The sequence below is a fragment of the Anabrus simplex genome, chromosome 3 (assembly GCF_040414725.1).
Source record: "Anabrus simplex isolate iqAnaSimp1 chromosome 3, ASM4041472v1, whole genome shotgun sequence".
NCBI classification, from domain to species: Eukaryota; Metazoa; Arthropoda; class Insecta; order Orthoptera; family Tettigoniidae; genus Anabrus; species Anabrus simplex.
The window spans coordinates 398,583,998-398,600,407 of record NC_090267.1 but is presented as its reverse complement, the minus strand read 5'-3'; the positions used below and the strand labels follow the sequence as shown (position 1 = coordinate 398,600,407).

The window sequence follows — 16,410 nt, the reverse complement described above, 5'->3', positions numbered from 1 at the left end:
CACAGTGAATAATCAGCAATTCAACTAAGATTAACATTGTCATTTAGGCATAGCTACATCACAAAAAACATTTCATCTTAATAAAAAATTAGTTAAATGTGAAATTTTGTGTCAGTTTATAAAGGGAGAAAAACATTGCATATTTCTTTTTACAGGTTTACCAGACTGTGGAACTATTTTCCTAACAGTGTCATCCCTGTGGCACCCAACAAATGAACCAGGTCGTGGGCATTCTGAACGAGAGTTAGAACTTAACTGGGATCCAGACTGTCCTCCAGAGTGGGTAGGCCTCTTCGAACATGAGCCTTCTACAGAAGTTGACACAGGTATGTAAAGTGAATTAAGACAAAAGAACTATATAATTGAGATTATAAAGTATTCATGAAATGGATTCTTATTCTTCTGTGTGTCATACCCAGTCTCCCAGACATTGGCAGTCACAACAGTTAATGCTTCTCGGTCCTCTGCAACATGGTACAGTTGTTCAATAGTCTTCATACCACTTCAGTCTTTGATCTTACAAATGCAAGATGTTTGTCCTCTTCCCCTTCTTCTTTGTCCTTTGATTCTAGCCTTCAGAATAAGCTACAGAACCTTGTATTTCTCATCATGAATTATATGTTCCAGGTAGACTTTCTGCTTTTGATAACAGCCAATAATTCTCTTTTACAGCGAACACATTGTAAAACTTGTTCTTTGCCTATACAAATACAGTATTATGTTGAACCCAGGAGACTTTTAATATTCTTCTGTGTAGGCACAGTTTGAAAGCTTCCAACTTCTTAAATGTATATTGGTTCAGAGTTCATATCCCATAATCATCTCTGGATGATTTCTGATAAAAGAATAATGTTAAAAAAATGTTGCAAATATTAGGTTGAGAAGACTTGGGAGTGGTATGATTCAAGCTGTCAGTGGAGAGGTGGCATGGAACGACAAGCTTGGATGAAGTTCTTAAAGAAAGGAAGGATGATAATATGAAGATAATGTTAGAATTCAAGAGGACAAATTGGGACAAATACTCATTAATAATAATAATAATAATAATAATAATATTTTATTGCAGCCAATGGCCAAAAGATATTTACATTAATACACAACATTAGTCGTCTCTGCAGAAGGCTATCATCGATTCGCGCCGACAATGATATAGTTCACAGCTCTTACCACAACGTTCACATACACAGTCCATGTCTGGTTGATGGAATTTCTTCGTTTTACACAGCTTATAATGAAATCCGTGTATTGCAAAGCATGTAATCAAGTGTCTGAGCTCATATCCTCCTGCTTGCCAGTCTTTGTAAACCATTGCGTCCGTCGAGTAAAATTCGCTCCATATGTCTCTCTTCTTTGCTCGTAATTTCTCTATGAACTGTAGATATGTTGGTGTAGTTGGTAGCGGTAGGTGACAACGGACATCTTCTACATAGAAAGGTTCGCGAGTTAACTCATATACAAACCTTGAAGGCGTATACTTCGAGACACATAGTGCCTCTTTCAGAAACGTAGCTTTCACTTTTTCTAATTGCTCGAACTGTTTCATTTTTAGATGTGGCCATACAATTTCTAATCCATAAGTGATCACTGGTGACACTTTGAGGTCAAATAGTTTCAGAGCTGTTTTGATAGATAACTTATTCAAATTCTGTATGTCGTCGATGGCTCTGATTGCTGCATTTGTCCTGTCATTGATGTGGGTAGAGAAAACATTACCTCTAGTTTGTAGTGTGACCCCCAAATACTTGAAGTTCGATACATTCTTTAGAGGTCTCCCATGTATATGAAACTCTGATGCTTTACCTCCTTTCCTTAATGTCATTGTTACTGTCTTTTCCTCATTTAACTGAAGTTCATTCTCTTCTGTCCATTTCACCAGAGCGTCAAGTGTCTCTTGCAGTTTCTCGCTGGACCTCGAGGCAATCACGATATCATCTGCATACATATATATGCTTGTTTCTTCAGGGATTACTTCTGTAATGTCCGCCGTAGCAATTATAAATAGTAGTGGGCTTAGTGGATGCCCTTGTAGTACACCGGTGGTTTGTTGAATTGGGTTGGACTTCGCTATTCCGTCACTAATTTCTATGCAGTTTGAGGCCAGTATGTTCTGAATTGGTCGTTTGAGACTTGCATTGCTTCTCATTAATCTCAATTATAAGAAGGGGAATTGGAGAGTGGAATAATTTACCAAGGGAGATGCTTGACAGATATTCAACTTCTTTGAAATAATTTAAAAAATAAAGATTAGGTAAATAATTGGGAGGGAATATGCCACCTGAGTGACAGTATTAAATGCAGATCAGGGGTGGGTGGGTGGGTGGGTGGGTGGGTCGGTATGGACCACATATAACATTTTACCATGTGCTGTTAGTGTTTTAATTGAGAGCATCATTGCAAAACAAAGATTCCACTCTGTTAAGTATGGTTCTAGCTATCTCTTTACAGGTCTTGATTTTGATATCAAGCTGCCAAGATAGTTAGAGTAGCTGTTTTACTGGGTTGAATCCTACGGTATTTAAATTTTAAAGAGGTGGTCTTGTTTTGTTATCTTCCTGATATTCATTTGGTTTTTTAATTATTAATACTTGAGCCTATTTCTTTACAAATGTCATTCAGTTTGTCTACAAATAGCTGCATGCTCTCAGTTTTCTCACTAAGGATTACCGTATTATGTCTTCTTAAAAATCCCTTTAGACTTAAATGAGCAGCATAGAATGCCTCCAAAGAATACTAGAAATCAACAGACAAAACAAGAGACATATATGAAATGGGGAGAGAACGGACATGCAGGAATGGTTTTGTTTTCCCATACAATTTCTGGATATAGAAAAAAAAAAAGAAATACATGTGGCAGGCAAGAGAAGAAGTTTCACTGAAACAAGACGCCATCTGTAATGTTTTAAATGCTCTTTTATACCGGTATTCTGTGCAATAGTGTGATCATTTCAAAAGACTTAAAAATAGACCAACAGGCTATGCAGGTTGACTGCCTGATTTACTAAGAGTCTTGGTGAAAATGATTATGAACATCTGTTATATATAGGGTTATGAATTTTATGTAATATCAAGGTGTGAAATATGTACAGCCCGAAATGCAGATCAGTGGTGAAGGGGTTTATGAAAACAATGTACCAGATGATTTGAAAGAATTACATCCCAGGTAAAGTGAAGGAAAAGTATTTCTCTCTGGATGAAATAATGGATTTAGAACAAACATGTGAAATTAAGTTTGTGTTGGAAATATTCGGAGTGGAAGAAGAGAGAAGCAAATCAGATCTACTATTAACATGAATCATTGAACGGTTGTTGCATATTTTCAGTGATGTGCATAGTCTTTTGTGTTCAACAGGGATTGCATATCATCATGTTCTTATGGCCTGCCTGCAATTCTTATGCCTGATGTAATTTGATGAGTCATTAAGAAATTGCTCATTGTGCAGTCACATATGAGGCCTTTAGATACCTTTTCCTGAAAAGGTACACATAACTTGTGTGGTACATGGACTTCCTGAAAAACTACGATCTTGATTTCTGAAGTCAAGAAAGTGTGACTGAAGGGTCCAAGAAAATTTGTTTTATACAGATGATATTGTACCACTTCTGTCTTTGCCAGTTATAACGAGGTGGGGAATATGAATTGAAGCTGCAATTTTGTTATGCTGACAATTTTGAATTAATAAATGTGGATGTTGAAGATCTTGATCCTGAAGAAACTTCTTCTATTAAGGAAGCACAAGAAGAGCTGAGTAAAGATGGCCTTTGATAGCCCCATGTATTTATTTGATGCAATTTGATGAGTCATTAAGAAATTGCAAGAAAGAGAATTGCTTCATCTCATTAGTACCTTACTAAATTGGTGAATTCAAATTATCTCTAATGGACTTAGAATATAAAGTTTTCTGGTAGAATAGTATTGTGTTTAAATATTCTCAGCTTCACCAACTAAAGATCACGTGTGGTGTTCTTCAGGGTAAAGAGGAAAATCGGTGGGGAGTGGGGAGGGTGTTTTGATACTAGAAGTCACCATTTTATTTAAGTTGGTATATGTTTTAATTGTAGTATTTGATGTTGGGAGAGATTTTTAGGAGTAAAACTGTACTTCAAGTGAAAAACCTTTCAAGTCTGTGTTTCAGCACCTGTTGGGGAATGCTGTAATCAAGACTCCTGAATTTCTTTGAGAAACTGAACCTTTTTAAAATGATATTTGAATTTTTTTTTTTTTTTTTTTTTTTTTTTTTTTTCAGTTTCAACTCAACTAATTTATAACTGTTAGGTTCTTCAGTCTGTCCAAACTAATTTATGAATAAATAAATTTAGAAACTACCTAAAAAAACATACAATAACAGAATTATTTAAAAAACCAAACCCCATGGCACTACAGTCCTTGAAGGCCCTTGGCCTACCAAGTGACCACTGATCAGCCCGAAGGCCTGCAGATTACGAAGTGTCGTGTGGTCAGCAAGACAAATCCTCTTGGCCGTTATTCTTGGCTTTCTAGACCAGGGCCGCTGTCTCACCATCAAATAGCTCCTCAATTCTAATCATGTAGGCTGAGTGGACCTCGAACCAGCCCTCAGGTCCAGGTAAAAATCCCTGACCTGGCCGGGAATCGAACCCGGGGCCTGCGGGTAAGAGGCAGGCATGATATCCCTACACCACGGGGCCAGCATAACAAAATTATACCTGAAAAAGAAATAATTAATTACGTTTCCTTTCTCAGATAGTTTCTAAATTTATTTATTCATAAATTAGTTTCAAGAGAATGAAGAACCCATTGGTTATAAAAATTTTAAAATCTGAACCATCGCATTATGATATGTAATGGTTTGTTACTCTGGTAATGTAAAAAAGTATACCAATTAATTTATAGAGTATATAAAGATTGTTTCATAAGTAATAGCAACTAGAGTATCTTTTATCTCCCAAAAATGTGCCAAAATTGAAAAAAATCAAGTATATTTATTTGAAGTTAAATTACATGTACTTAAAATAGACTCCCAGCCTTTTAGATCATGTTGAGTACATATATAATTTTGGTTTATAAAATTTCAGTCTATATCAGCACAAATATTTAATCCATAACTGGTTTCTGTCATTGATGGATACGGTAAAAAATTATTTAAAACATTAAAATCTACATAGTTGTGTCATCAATTTAATTGCTAGCGAGGATGACTTGCACTATGGAGGGACTGGCTGGATATATCATCTAAACTGTAGTAGACATGGCCCAGTTGACCTATTGGGAAATCTGGCCCTAATTGGGATAGAAGAATATTCTGCTTTTCCTTGATGCACTTTGGAGAAGAAGCTGTTAAGCCTATTTTAATTTACATCATGATTAAGCATACATAGCTCATGTTACTCCCTCTGCGCACTTTCTAGCGACAAATTTGTGTACGGGTTTGAGGAGTAAGGAGGGAGCTGTCTCGGTTCCGTTAGTACTGCCAACTGAATGGAAATGAAATCTGAATTGAATCGCTAATATGATCGATCGATATGAATTTTCTAAAACTTTGTTATCTCAAGCCAACAACTGTGTCACACACACATTATTTAACATTATATAACATTTCTCAATGCGAATCTATTCGTAGAGTGAATTCTATAGTTTAGCTTTGCTGTGTAAATAACAACAGTACTAGTACGTAAAGTGTACGTCAGATGTCGCACAGCGATGCATAACCGATTCATAGTTCGTGTTTCAAAGGTTGCCAGTACGAATCTCGAAGATTGCCGAGGTCGACCGCTTCAGCAGTAGGGTGTAAATCTATCACTAAAAAGTGCGCAGATAATAGGTACTATGTTACAGAAACTGATTGTTTTAAAAAATTATATTATGAATTCTCTTGCATTTCAGGCCCTGAACCCTTAGTGAAAGTAACACCTAGTGATCATCCTGAAGGTTTCTTTCGTACCAATGTGAGTCTTGGCAGACCACCTCTACCTGGAGGCTGGAACAGAGATGAAGGCATTACTCCACTTGTTGGAGATCATTGCTTTCCCTACTGGATAGGTTCTTTTCGTAATGGAAGTCTTCTTCAGGCTGATTGCTTCAAGATCCGACCAACGTGGATGTGGGACCACAGGTGCAAGCAGTAGAGAATTTACTTCTTTACTCTAGCCTATTAGTGTTAGTCCTTTGGTCAAAGTTTTACAAGTTCAGTCATCAGAGCTCTGTCTGATATGCATGTTTGCAATAACCATAGCTCAACGTATAATTCAATGTATCTTCACCATCCAAACCTAAGATCCAGACAGACTACGGCATGCACAGTACATAGTACTTTCTACTACTATAAACTTATCATACCAATCAGAATTAGATACATACATACATACATAGATACATACATACATACATACATACATAGATACATACATACATACATACATACATACATACATACATACATACATACATACATACATTATCATTATAGACTGTTATGTCTTTCAGTGTTCAGTCTGCAAGCTTCTGTGAATTTACTAAATGTCGCCACAATCCTAGATTTGCGACTAGTGTTGTGGCCTCATTTAGTTCTATACCTCTTATCTTCAAATCGTTAGAAACCGAGTATAACCATCGTCGTCTCGGTCTACCTCTACTTCTCTTACCCTTAGATATACTGCAAAAATTAATAAATTCACAAAAACTACAGGAATAATAAACAACATCATGAAATCATCACTTGTTCAGAAACATACTCGATTGCACCTTTATAATACCCTAGCTAAATGAACACTTTGCGATGGATGTGAGGCATGGACATGAAGATCACTAGACTTGTCTGAAATTACAGCACGAGAAATGACATTCATTAAAAGAAATAAGTTTCATAATGATAGATTCGTATTGAACTGTGATTACAATAGAGTAAATAAATATATTATTTTGGGTCCACCTTTTCAATACAAATGTAATAGTTTAAATTACATAGGGACTAGTTTCGACCTAGTAATAGGTCATCATCAGCCTGAAGTAAATTAAAGTGTAAATATTGAAGAAAAATAAACAATGTAAACACAAGTACAGTCTTTTTAAAAGAACATACCATGTGGGATATTGAGCAGCAATATATTAAAAATAATAGCTCTTCCAATTGACGAAGCACTGAGCGGAAGTTATGTTGTGTTTACATTGTTTATTTTTTCTTCGATATTTACGCTTTAATTTACTTCAGGCTGATGATGACCTATTACTAGGTTGAAACTAGTCCCTATGTAATTTAAACTATTACATTTGTATTGAAAAGGTGGATCCAAAATAATATATTAATTTACTCTATTGTAAATGACATTCATGCGTCGTAGAACAGGGTATACAAAATGGAACCATAAAAGGAATGAAGAGGTGCTAAAAGAACTGAAAGTACAACCGATAACTGACTATATCTACAGTTATGAGGAAAGCTGGAAATGTCATATACAAAGGATGGAACCTGGTAGATTGCCAAAAGAGATTCTTCGATACCAACCCAGAGGAAAAAGATCTGTATAAAATGTCCGATGGAGAGATGAAGGGAAAATGCAAGACCATAACAGGACACGTGGCCCAATACTTAGAAGGAAGGTGATGATGATGATTACTATACACTCACTCACAAAAGAAAGTTAAGCACCTGGAAAGAATAGTCCAATGTCGACATAATTTCATAAATGTGCACACCATCAGTGGGTTTGTAGATAGAGTTGCAATGATCTGTGACTGCTAGAACATTCAACATTAAAAACTTCATATCTGGTCTGTATTGAAAGGAGATAACATACAATGGAGGGAAATTTGATTGATCCACCTTTTTTCAATACATAATATGTTGTTAACACTAGAACGGCCGAACTTTCCTCATACCTATAAAGGCCACAAGCAGTCATTTTGACCGCTGCCACTTACTGACATATATCTAACATCCAGGATCTGCGAAACATGCGAATGTTCAATTATTAATTTTAAAACAACATAGTTAACAATTGGGATGTATTGTATACAGATCAATCCATTGTTAAGTATTAACAATTGTTCATATTCTCTCACTTCTAATAGGTAACAATGGAATATTTGATGGACTTGCTATTGAATTCCTTTATGAAAAATGATAAAAATAACAGTCTCAATTTGTTTACAAGCCTATTTAGGCACTTGACAAGCAATTTATTCAAGTTATATAAGGGACAATATCGGTGTTCCCTTATCAACTACGGATGTAATTTTTGGCGTAAATGTACATAACCCTAAAAGATTAAAAGTCACAAAAGCACAACCTCGTGCATTAAAAAGTATGAGCGTGGAAATACCTTGAAATTCGCTAACGGTCAAAATGACCGCTCTGGCCGTTCTAGTGTTCATATGATCACAACATTTTTTATTCAGTACCGGTTTTGGTGCCTATGGACACCATCATCATCAGCTGAAACAGGTTGTATGAATAAAGATATACAAGCATGTAGTACATATAATAGACCCTTAATAATAAGTAATTAATAGGATTAAGTAAAAATACAATGCTTAAATGAATATAAACAAGTTATGTGCTTGTTGGTCAAAGTATAAAATGAAACTGCTAGAACAGCCACCAGAGTGTGCACTAGTTTTGTTCCCATGTGACTGTGGTTATTAGACCTCATGGGGTATAGAAGGAGCTTGCACATCATCAGATGGTTAATGAGCACTGTGAAGGACCACAGAGAATATCGCATGCTCATGTGAGACAATGTTTTAAAAGGTGCCTCATTGTGGGTGTATGTGGCCGGTTGGTCTAAATTGTCCAATATCCAAGTGTGTGGGACATGCAGATGTGATAGTGACCCAATATTGGACCGAATGGGCACATGAGGGAAACTACATGTGTCAACAAGGGTTTGGTTGACCAAGTCTGACCACACCAAGGCAGGGTCGCTGGATTGTCCACCAAGCACATCGTAACCCCTTTCCATCCATTCATATTTTAAGAGATGTATTGGTTCCTCCTTTAAATACAAGTTGTGATATACAGTACTGGTACATTAAATCACCAAGTATAAAAAGTAATATTAAAATGTAGGACATATTTTGTCCCTCTTATGCAACATCTTCAGCTACATAATATATGAATTTAAAAATAGCACTCTGTTGCATTAAAATTGAAGTTGGAAATTTGTAAAAAATCTCATCAATTGTCTTAGGTGCACTAAATAAATATGAGAACAAAAATGTCACTGTAAAATACAAAACTATCACAAGACACATGTAACTTAATGAGAATACACTAAAAGCTTAACCTGATATCTTGAGAACACAGGAGTTTAACCAATGTCACTTTGAACAACTTTGACTGTTATACAAACTTGTAAGATATAGGTGGTAAACAAGTCATGTTAATGGAGTCCAAAGTAGTGCAGGACACCTCTCATAAAGTGACAGTGTTCTAAAAGAATCTTTATGTAGCTATGGATTGAATGAACCAATTCCTAAAGAGAACTTGACATTGGCAATTGTAAAATGATGTTCCACCAGACATAAAAGATGAGTCAAAAAAAAAAAACTAGAACAAAACAGGAACCGCAAAGAAAAATAAGGGTCCGATAACCTTCGGTGTTAGGCCCCTTTAAACAACAAGCATCATGATCATCATCAAGAGAAATAAACCAAACTAAACGATGCAGAAACGAACTTGGTTAAAATACTAGATTGTATGAAAACATGTTTTAGGAATTGTTATTCAACAGATGAATCACTGACAATCAATGAAACAATAAGTCCATTTTTGTGTGTTCATGAGATGAAAGCCAAGAAGTATTGAATCAAGACCTTTCAACTATGTGAAGTGAGGATTGGTTATGTCTGCAACATGGAAGTGTATTCTGGGGTCCATGTCACAGTGGAGGATTACAACTCTTCCTTCAATGTTGTGCACAGACTGTGTGAACCAGTGAAAAATAGGGGGCACACAGTGTACATAGACAGATGGTTTTCAAGTCCAACCATTCATGACCATCTGTGGGGCGTCAGACTAAAGCAGTTGACACTGTGATGCCAAATCAGAAAGGAATGCCAGTCAGAGTTCATTAAAAAGCAGAAAAAGGGTGAAAAAATTTAATTACAGGGAGAACACCTTCTAGCAATAAAGTGGCAAGATGTTTGAGACATGTATGTGCTGAAATGATGATGGCATGACTGAAGTACCCACAGCAAGAGGGAACCACAAGAAATCCAAACCATTAGCAGGAGTGGACTATAATAAATTCAAAATTGGTGTTGGAAAGTTTGACCAATTGCTGGCATATTATGTATTCATGAGGAAGTCGATCCAGTGGTGAAAAAAATATTCTTCCATCTGTTTGATCATGCCATAGTGAATGTCTATCTACTGTACTGTAAGACTTGTTCACAGGAACTTCCCCTTTCAAAATTTTATGAACATATAGCAGACAATTTGTTTAGTAGTGCTGGGGTTGAAATCACTGAAGAACACAAGCATCAGTTGTGGGAAGGCTTGTAGGAAGAGATAATTTTCCACACAGAATACCTGCAGTAGGTGCAAAGAAGGAAAGGCATGCTCGGCATACATGCAAGGTCTGTTATGACAAATCAAGCCAGCACCAGCTGCACTGTGAAGAAAATGACAACCATATTTTGCAAATGTAACACAGGTCTTTGCATAGGAGAATGTTTTGAGTGTTACCTTACCAAAGCTGCTTCTAGTAACCATCAAGGAGAAAACCCTCAGGTACAGCGGGTACATCAGGAGAGGTGAACAATATAAAATTCTTTAACTCATCATCAAGGGGAAAATTGTAGGAAAACTATCTGTGGGAAGACAGAGAATTTCCTGACTTAAAGACTTACGCTGCTGTTATGAATAAACTTCTTTTAAAATCTTCTGAGCCGCTGTTTCATAAACAATCATAATCAATTGTATCACCAACCTGAGATGGTGTCCTAAAAAGAATACCAAAGATAGGTATTGGGAACAAAAATATGTAATTCTGTTGTTCAGTGACTGGAAACTCGCTGGTGAATGAAGTGGTGCTGACCGCTTTAAAGTAATTAATCACCAATTTATGCAACTACCTTCACTGAGACGCTTTGTTGTTGATTTCTTTCTAATCTTTTGGACATTCTTGAATATTATCATTGTTTTGTTGACAACCCTCAAGTGGGGGAAATGTTTGCTAAATGTCTTTAGTAAACATATATATAAATATATATATATAGAAATTCAAGTGTGTGAATGAGGATATCATAATGTACCAAAATTTTAGTCTGAGTTGCATTGCTGAAGGTAAGCATTTTTGCATTGATTTCATGTGATAGACTACGTTTTCAAGTATATAAAATTGTTTAATCATATTGCAAAAACTGACAGAACTGTGATTTTCTTTTCCTGAGAGTCTAAAGTGCTGCTGGAATGGGGTAGATTCATAGTGTTTATACTGTTACTAATCAGCTGATCATGTATCATTTCAATTATAAGCCTCTTCTAATAGCTAAAACACAAGGCTGATGCAATATACAGGGCTGTATATATCACGGCCTGTTTCGCAATATAAGAGAGTATGCCAGACCGATCAGGCACCAGTCAACAACCACCTCTCAGTGAACAGCCATTATTCCAGTGACTTAACAGGTTACAAAGTACTCTTTAAAAGGTGACTTAGTCTGTGGACTCATATTCTACAAACAGTTTAACTTTTATCATGTGTTTGTATACATTGCAGTGTTAATATTTAAAAGTCATAAGGGACTTTTACAATTTCAGTCATTAACACTGTTTCATGGGGTGATACATGCAGTCTTATGCCAGAAAGCGACAAGTGCAGACGTGTAGAGAGTGGAGTGCAGTGACACATGGTGAGAGTGGAGCAATACCGGGCGGCTATCAGGAGCTGGCTGAGAAGGTGGAAGATAACTATGGGGAGAACGGCAAGTAAGGATGGAAAGGGGAAGATTGGAGAGGTGATACTGGTGGCAGCGCTGATAGCGGTGCTGCTGGTGATTGGGGGTGAGGAATTAAACCCCGGCCTGAATGGCAACTTGAATTGGGAAGATATGGAGAAGATTTGGGAGGTGGTGATTGGAGTGTTAAAGGAGCAAAGCAATTCAGATAGGGTAATGGAGAAGTTGGAGGCTTTGAGCAAGGGACAAGAGGAACTCAGAGATTGGATGAAAAGGCTTAAGGTAGAGGAGGAGACTAAGTCAGGAAGACATGAGAAAGAGATTTGGGGGTTAAGAGAAAAAGTAAAAAAATCTTGAAGAGGCTGTTGTGTTATTGAAGAGAGAGAGTCAGCGGTCATAAGCCAGGAGAGGATGAAGAAATGCCTTTTTATATATGGAGTGCAGGAAGAAGGGACAAAATCAAAGATAGATACAGTATACAAAGTCGTGGACATTATACAAAACAAAATGAAAATTAAATTTAGTGAGGTGGACATTGACAACATGGTAAGAGTAGGGAAACTGAAGGGTAGCAGGCTGATAAAAGTTCAACTGATACCTACAATAATGGCGGATGTATTAATAAGAAACTTGAGCAACCTGCAAGGAAAGAAAATTTGGATTAAGAGAGACATGGGAAGAGAAGGCAACAAGATCCTAAGAATATTGAAGAGGCATCAAGGGAGAGCAAAAGCGCAGGGGCTGAAGGCATATATTAGTGGGAAATGGCTGTTGGTGTCCAACAGATATTGGAGATGATCCTCGACTTAGCAGACCTGAAAGTTATGGAAGAGAAGCTTAAAGGAGGGGACCTGGGTTCAAGACAAGATGGAAGACAGGCGGCAGATCAAGAGGAACGAAGGATCGAGGCAAGAAATGAAACCAACAAAGGAGTAAGTGTGCATTGCAGCATGGAACTAAATACAAGATCCCAGGAGGTAGGGGTGGAGGACGACACCCAAGAAAAATCTAATACAGAATTAAAGTGGGGCATGGGCATAATAATGAAGGAAATGGATCGAAGGACGATAAAAATGGGAGAGACATGCTGTTGAAGGGAAGAAGCAGGAGTTTAAAAGATCTGTAGGATAAGAAAAATAAGGGTACGGAGGTGAAATATAAGAAAGAATGCCCTAAATCATCAAATTATGAAGGAGTGAAGGTAGAAGGAGAAAGACTAATGATGATGAGAAGTAAAAATAAAGAAGGTAATGGGGGAGGAAGAGAGGGAAAGTTACTAGATTGGAAAATAGGGTTTGTAAATATAGAAGGTCTATTAAGCAAAGTAAATAATATCGAAGTGATAAAGGTAGTTGAAAGTTTTGATATTGTAGCATTACCGGAGACTTGGATACAACTGGGTATTGAGATAACTTTGGGAGGATTCACTGTTAAATATAAGGCAAGAAAAAAATAAAAAGAGAAAGGGCGAGCGCCTGGAGGAATAGTGGTGTTAATAAAGAAGAAATCAGTGAGTTGGTAGAGGAAATTGATAATGATCTAGATGAAGTATTATGGTTAAGATTTAATATAGGATGGGAGGAGGGAAAAGAAAGAAAGATGTGTACAGCGTGTATGTATTGTCACCCCAAGGGATCTCCGTACGCTAATGATAAACATTTGATGAGATACTCTTAGAAGTTAGTATTATCAGGGGGAAGTTTGAAGAAGATGGAATATGGTATTACTTGGCAATTGGAACACCAGGGTAGGGGAATTACGCCCAATGTTTTGCAAGAAAGATGAATTGGACTTAAGGGTAGAAAGAAGAAGTAAAGATAAGGAAAGAAACAGTTATGGAGGGATTTTACTTGAGTTTTGTGAGGCAGGAAAATTCTATATTCTAAATGGCTTCTTGGAGGGGGAGAGAGATGGGAAATTGACATATATCGCAGCTAAAGGGAGAAGTGTGATTGACGTAGTGTTGTGTTCAGGTGATATTCTAGGGAAAATCAGAAGGTTAGAAATTGTAGATTGGACAGAGTCACACCATGCACCGATAGGGGTGTGGACAGAAAGGAATAAAGGGGAAGAAAGGACGGAGCTTAAAAATAGTGTGGAAGAGAGGGGCAAGAGCTATTCTAAGTATATATGGAACGAGAGTACACATAGAGAAATAGAGGACCTTATGAAGCATTAGATACAGTTAATCAGGTGTGGATGGGAAGTAGCGTTAGATGAGAATAACATAAATAGAGCATTGGACCTAATTGAGTATCCTATAAAGAGGGCTGCATGGATGAAGCAAGGAAAGAGAAGGAGAAAGAATGGAAGGGACGGATGGTACAACAAGGAATGCAAGATATTAGGAGCCACGTTATGAAGGCTTTAAAAAAAATTTAGATTAAGTGATATTGAGGATAGAGAATCTTTCTGTAGGTTAACTCATTGCGGACCGTGGACAGCGTAAGATGTTTAAGCTTGCTCCTATGCTGCGGGCCGTGGACGGCGTAAGACGTTTTAATGTTCCGGGTGAAGCAATGCTATTTATATTCGTCATCTATGCATTCTTACACCTTAGTCAGCGTTACTGGTTGTAACAGGAAGTTGGTTGACCTTGTTGAGATAACCCTCATGTTGAGTGGGCTCATGTTTATCTCAGCAGTTTTAGCTGGAAAATCTCAGCACCTCCTTGCGCGTCAAGTTGGTACTTGAGATTCCAATGCAGTGCGTGTCGTTCTTACTGAGTGTAGTATAATGGCTTATAAAACAAAGTTTCTTACGGAAGAAGAACTGTTAGATATTGTTCACAATGATGATTCTGGTGATGAACTTATTCCTGAAATAGACTCAGATAGTGAAAGTGAGAGTGACGAGGAAATTCTGATTCCCAAATGCGATAGGCCTATAGAGGAAAGTGAAGTGCCTGATACATATCATCCTAGTTATTGTCCACCTGTTCCACCATTTACAGGGAATTCAGGGCTAAGCGTTCAAATAAAAAATGAGCAGGATATTATGAGCTACATGAGTATTTTCATGAATGATGAATTTTATCAGTATGTGTGTGAGCAGACAAATCTATACGCGAGTCAAGTGATAAGTGCGGCACCCCGGCCTTTCACAATCCTGGAAACCGATTGATGTCTCCGAGTTGAAAAAGTTTTTAGGGTTGAATGCGATTCCTTCATATTCTTTCATTTCTTCACTTCAGTGACAGTAATCATTATGCCGATAGTACAGATAGGCTGTATAAAATTAGACCTATTTTGGAAATACTGAGCAATAAATTTTCAACCGTATACACTCCAGGCAAAAAGATTGCATTGGATGAGGGGATGCTAGCTTGGCGAGGGCATTTTAAATTTTGAGTCTACAATCCTGGAAAACTTACTAAGTACGGCATTTTAGTAAGGATGGTGTGCAAGTCTAGTTCAGGATATATTTGCACTCTCAAAATTTATGATGGAAGTGGAATTTCACTCAGAGACACAGTGTTGGAATTACTGAATCCCTACCTTGACGAGGGGTACGCGGTATTGTATGGATAATTTTTTATAACAGTGTAGGTTTGGCTAAGGAGTTGCGTGAGTGCAACGCTCCTATTTGTGGAACAATATGGCAAAACTGGGGGGTCCCTAAAGAAGTTGGCGAATGACAGAAAAGTATGAAGAGGGGAGAAATGACTAATTAGAGATGGCGAGGTGGTTCTTCTTTCATGGATGGACAAGAGGGTCATAACAATGATTTCAACAATGCATTCAGCAGAAATGACGGAAGTACCAAAAGGTAGATTTGGAAAACCTGAAATGAAGCCGGAATGTATTGTTGATTATAACCCACACATGCATGGAGTGGATATTACTGATCAGTACTTTGCAATGTATCCATTCATGAGGAAAACAGTGAAGTGGCCCAAAAAGGTTTTATTTTTTATTTTACAATGTGCCCCCTTCAATGCATTTAGGCTTCATCAAAAGAACACTAGAAACAAATCCCTCTCATTTCTGTTGTTCATACAAACAGTCTGTAGATATCTGATACAAGATACGCAAATAATTCAGTCTGTATCTCCAGTTCCTTCTGAAGCATCTTCATCAAGTATGAACACCTCTAAATCCCCACCCCCACGACGAGCACCAACAAAGGACCCAGTTTTCCGCCTTGATGGAAAAAGGAAGGAGCATGTTCTTGTCAAATTTCCTCCTGGAAAGAGTAAGAGCACCCCCTCAAGAAAGTGTAGAGTGTGCACAAAAAACAAAGTTAGAAGTGAAACAATATGGTACTGCAATAAGTGTGGTGCCCTGGAACCTGTGATACCAGATATCACACCCTCAGTATCTGTTAGAGGTAAGCACAAAGTATCATGTTTCTAACAGTTATAGTTCAGGAGTAATGGTAAATTTTATTAAGTGATTCATGTTAAGAGGGCCTGGCATGAAAATGGCTGGTCCAGCCATTCAAGTGTCCCGCTAAGAAGCTGGTACTGAACATGTTAAGGAAGGAGTACGAAAGGAAAAATCTTGAGAGGAAGAAGTTATGAATAACAGAACAAA

General features: G+C 37.4%; 1 protein-coding gene across 1 annotated transcript in view; it reads left to right on the top strand.

Annotated features, from left to right (window-relative positions):
* LOC136866430 (PI-PLC X domain-containing protein 1) overlaps positions 1-16,410 on the top strand; it is a 136,319-nt gene that overhangs the window by 56,924 nt on the left and 62,985 nt on the right. Inside the window, exons 2-3 of the mRNA XM_067143354.2 lie at positions 156-326; positions 5,861-6,089. Coding sequence (XP_066999455.2) covers positions 156-326; positions 5,861-6,089 — 400 coding nt within the window. The remainder of the gene's footprint in view (positions 1-155; positions 327-5,860; positions 6,090-16,410) is intronic.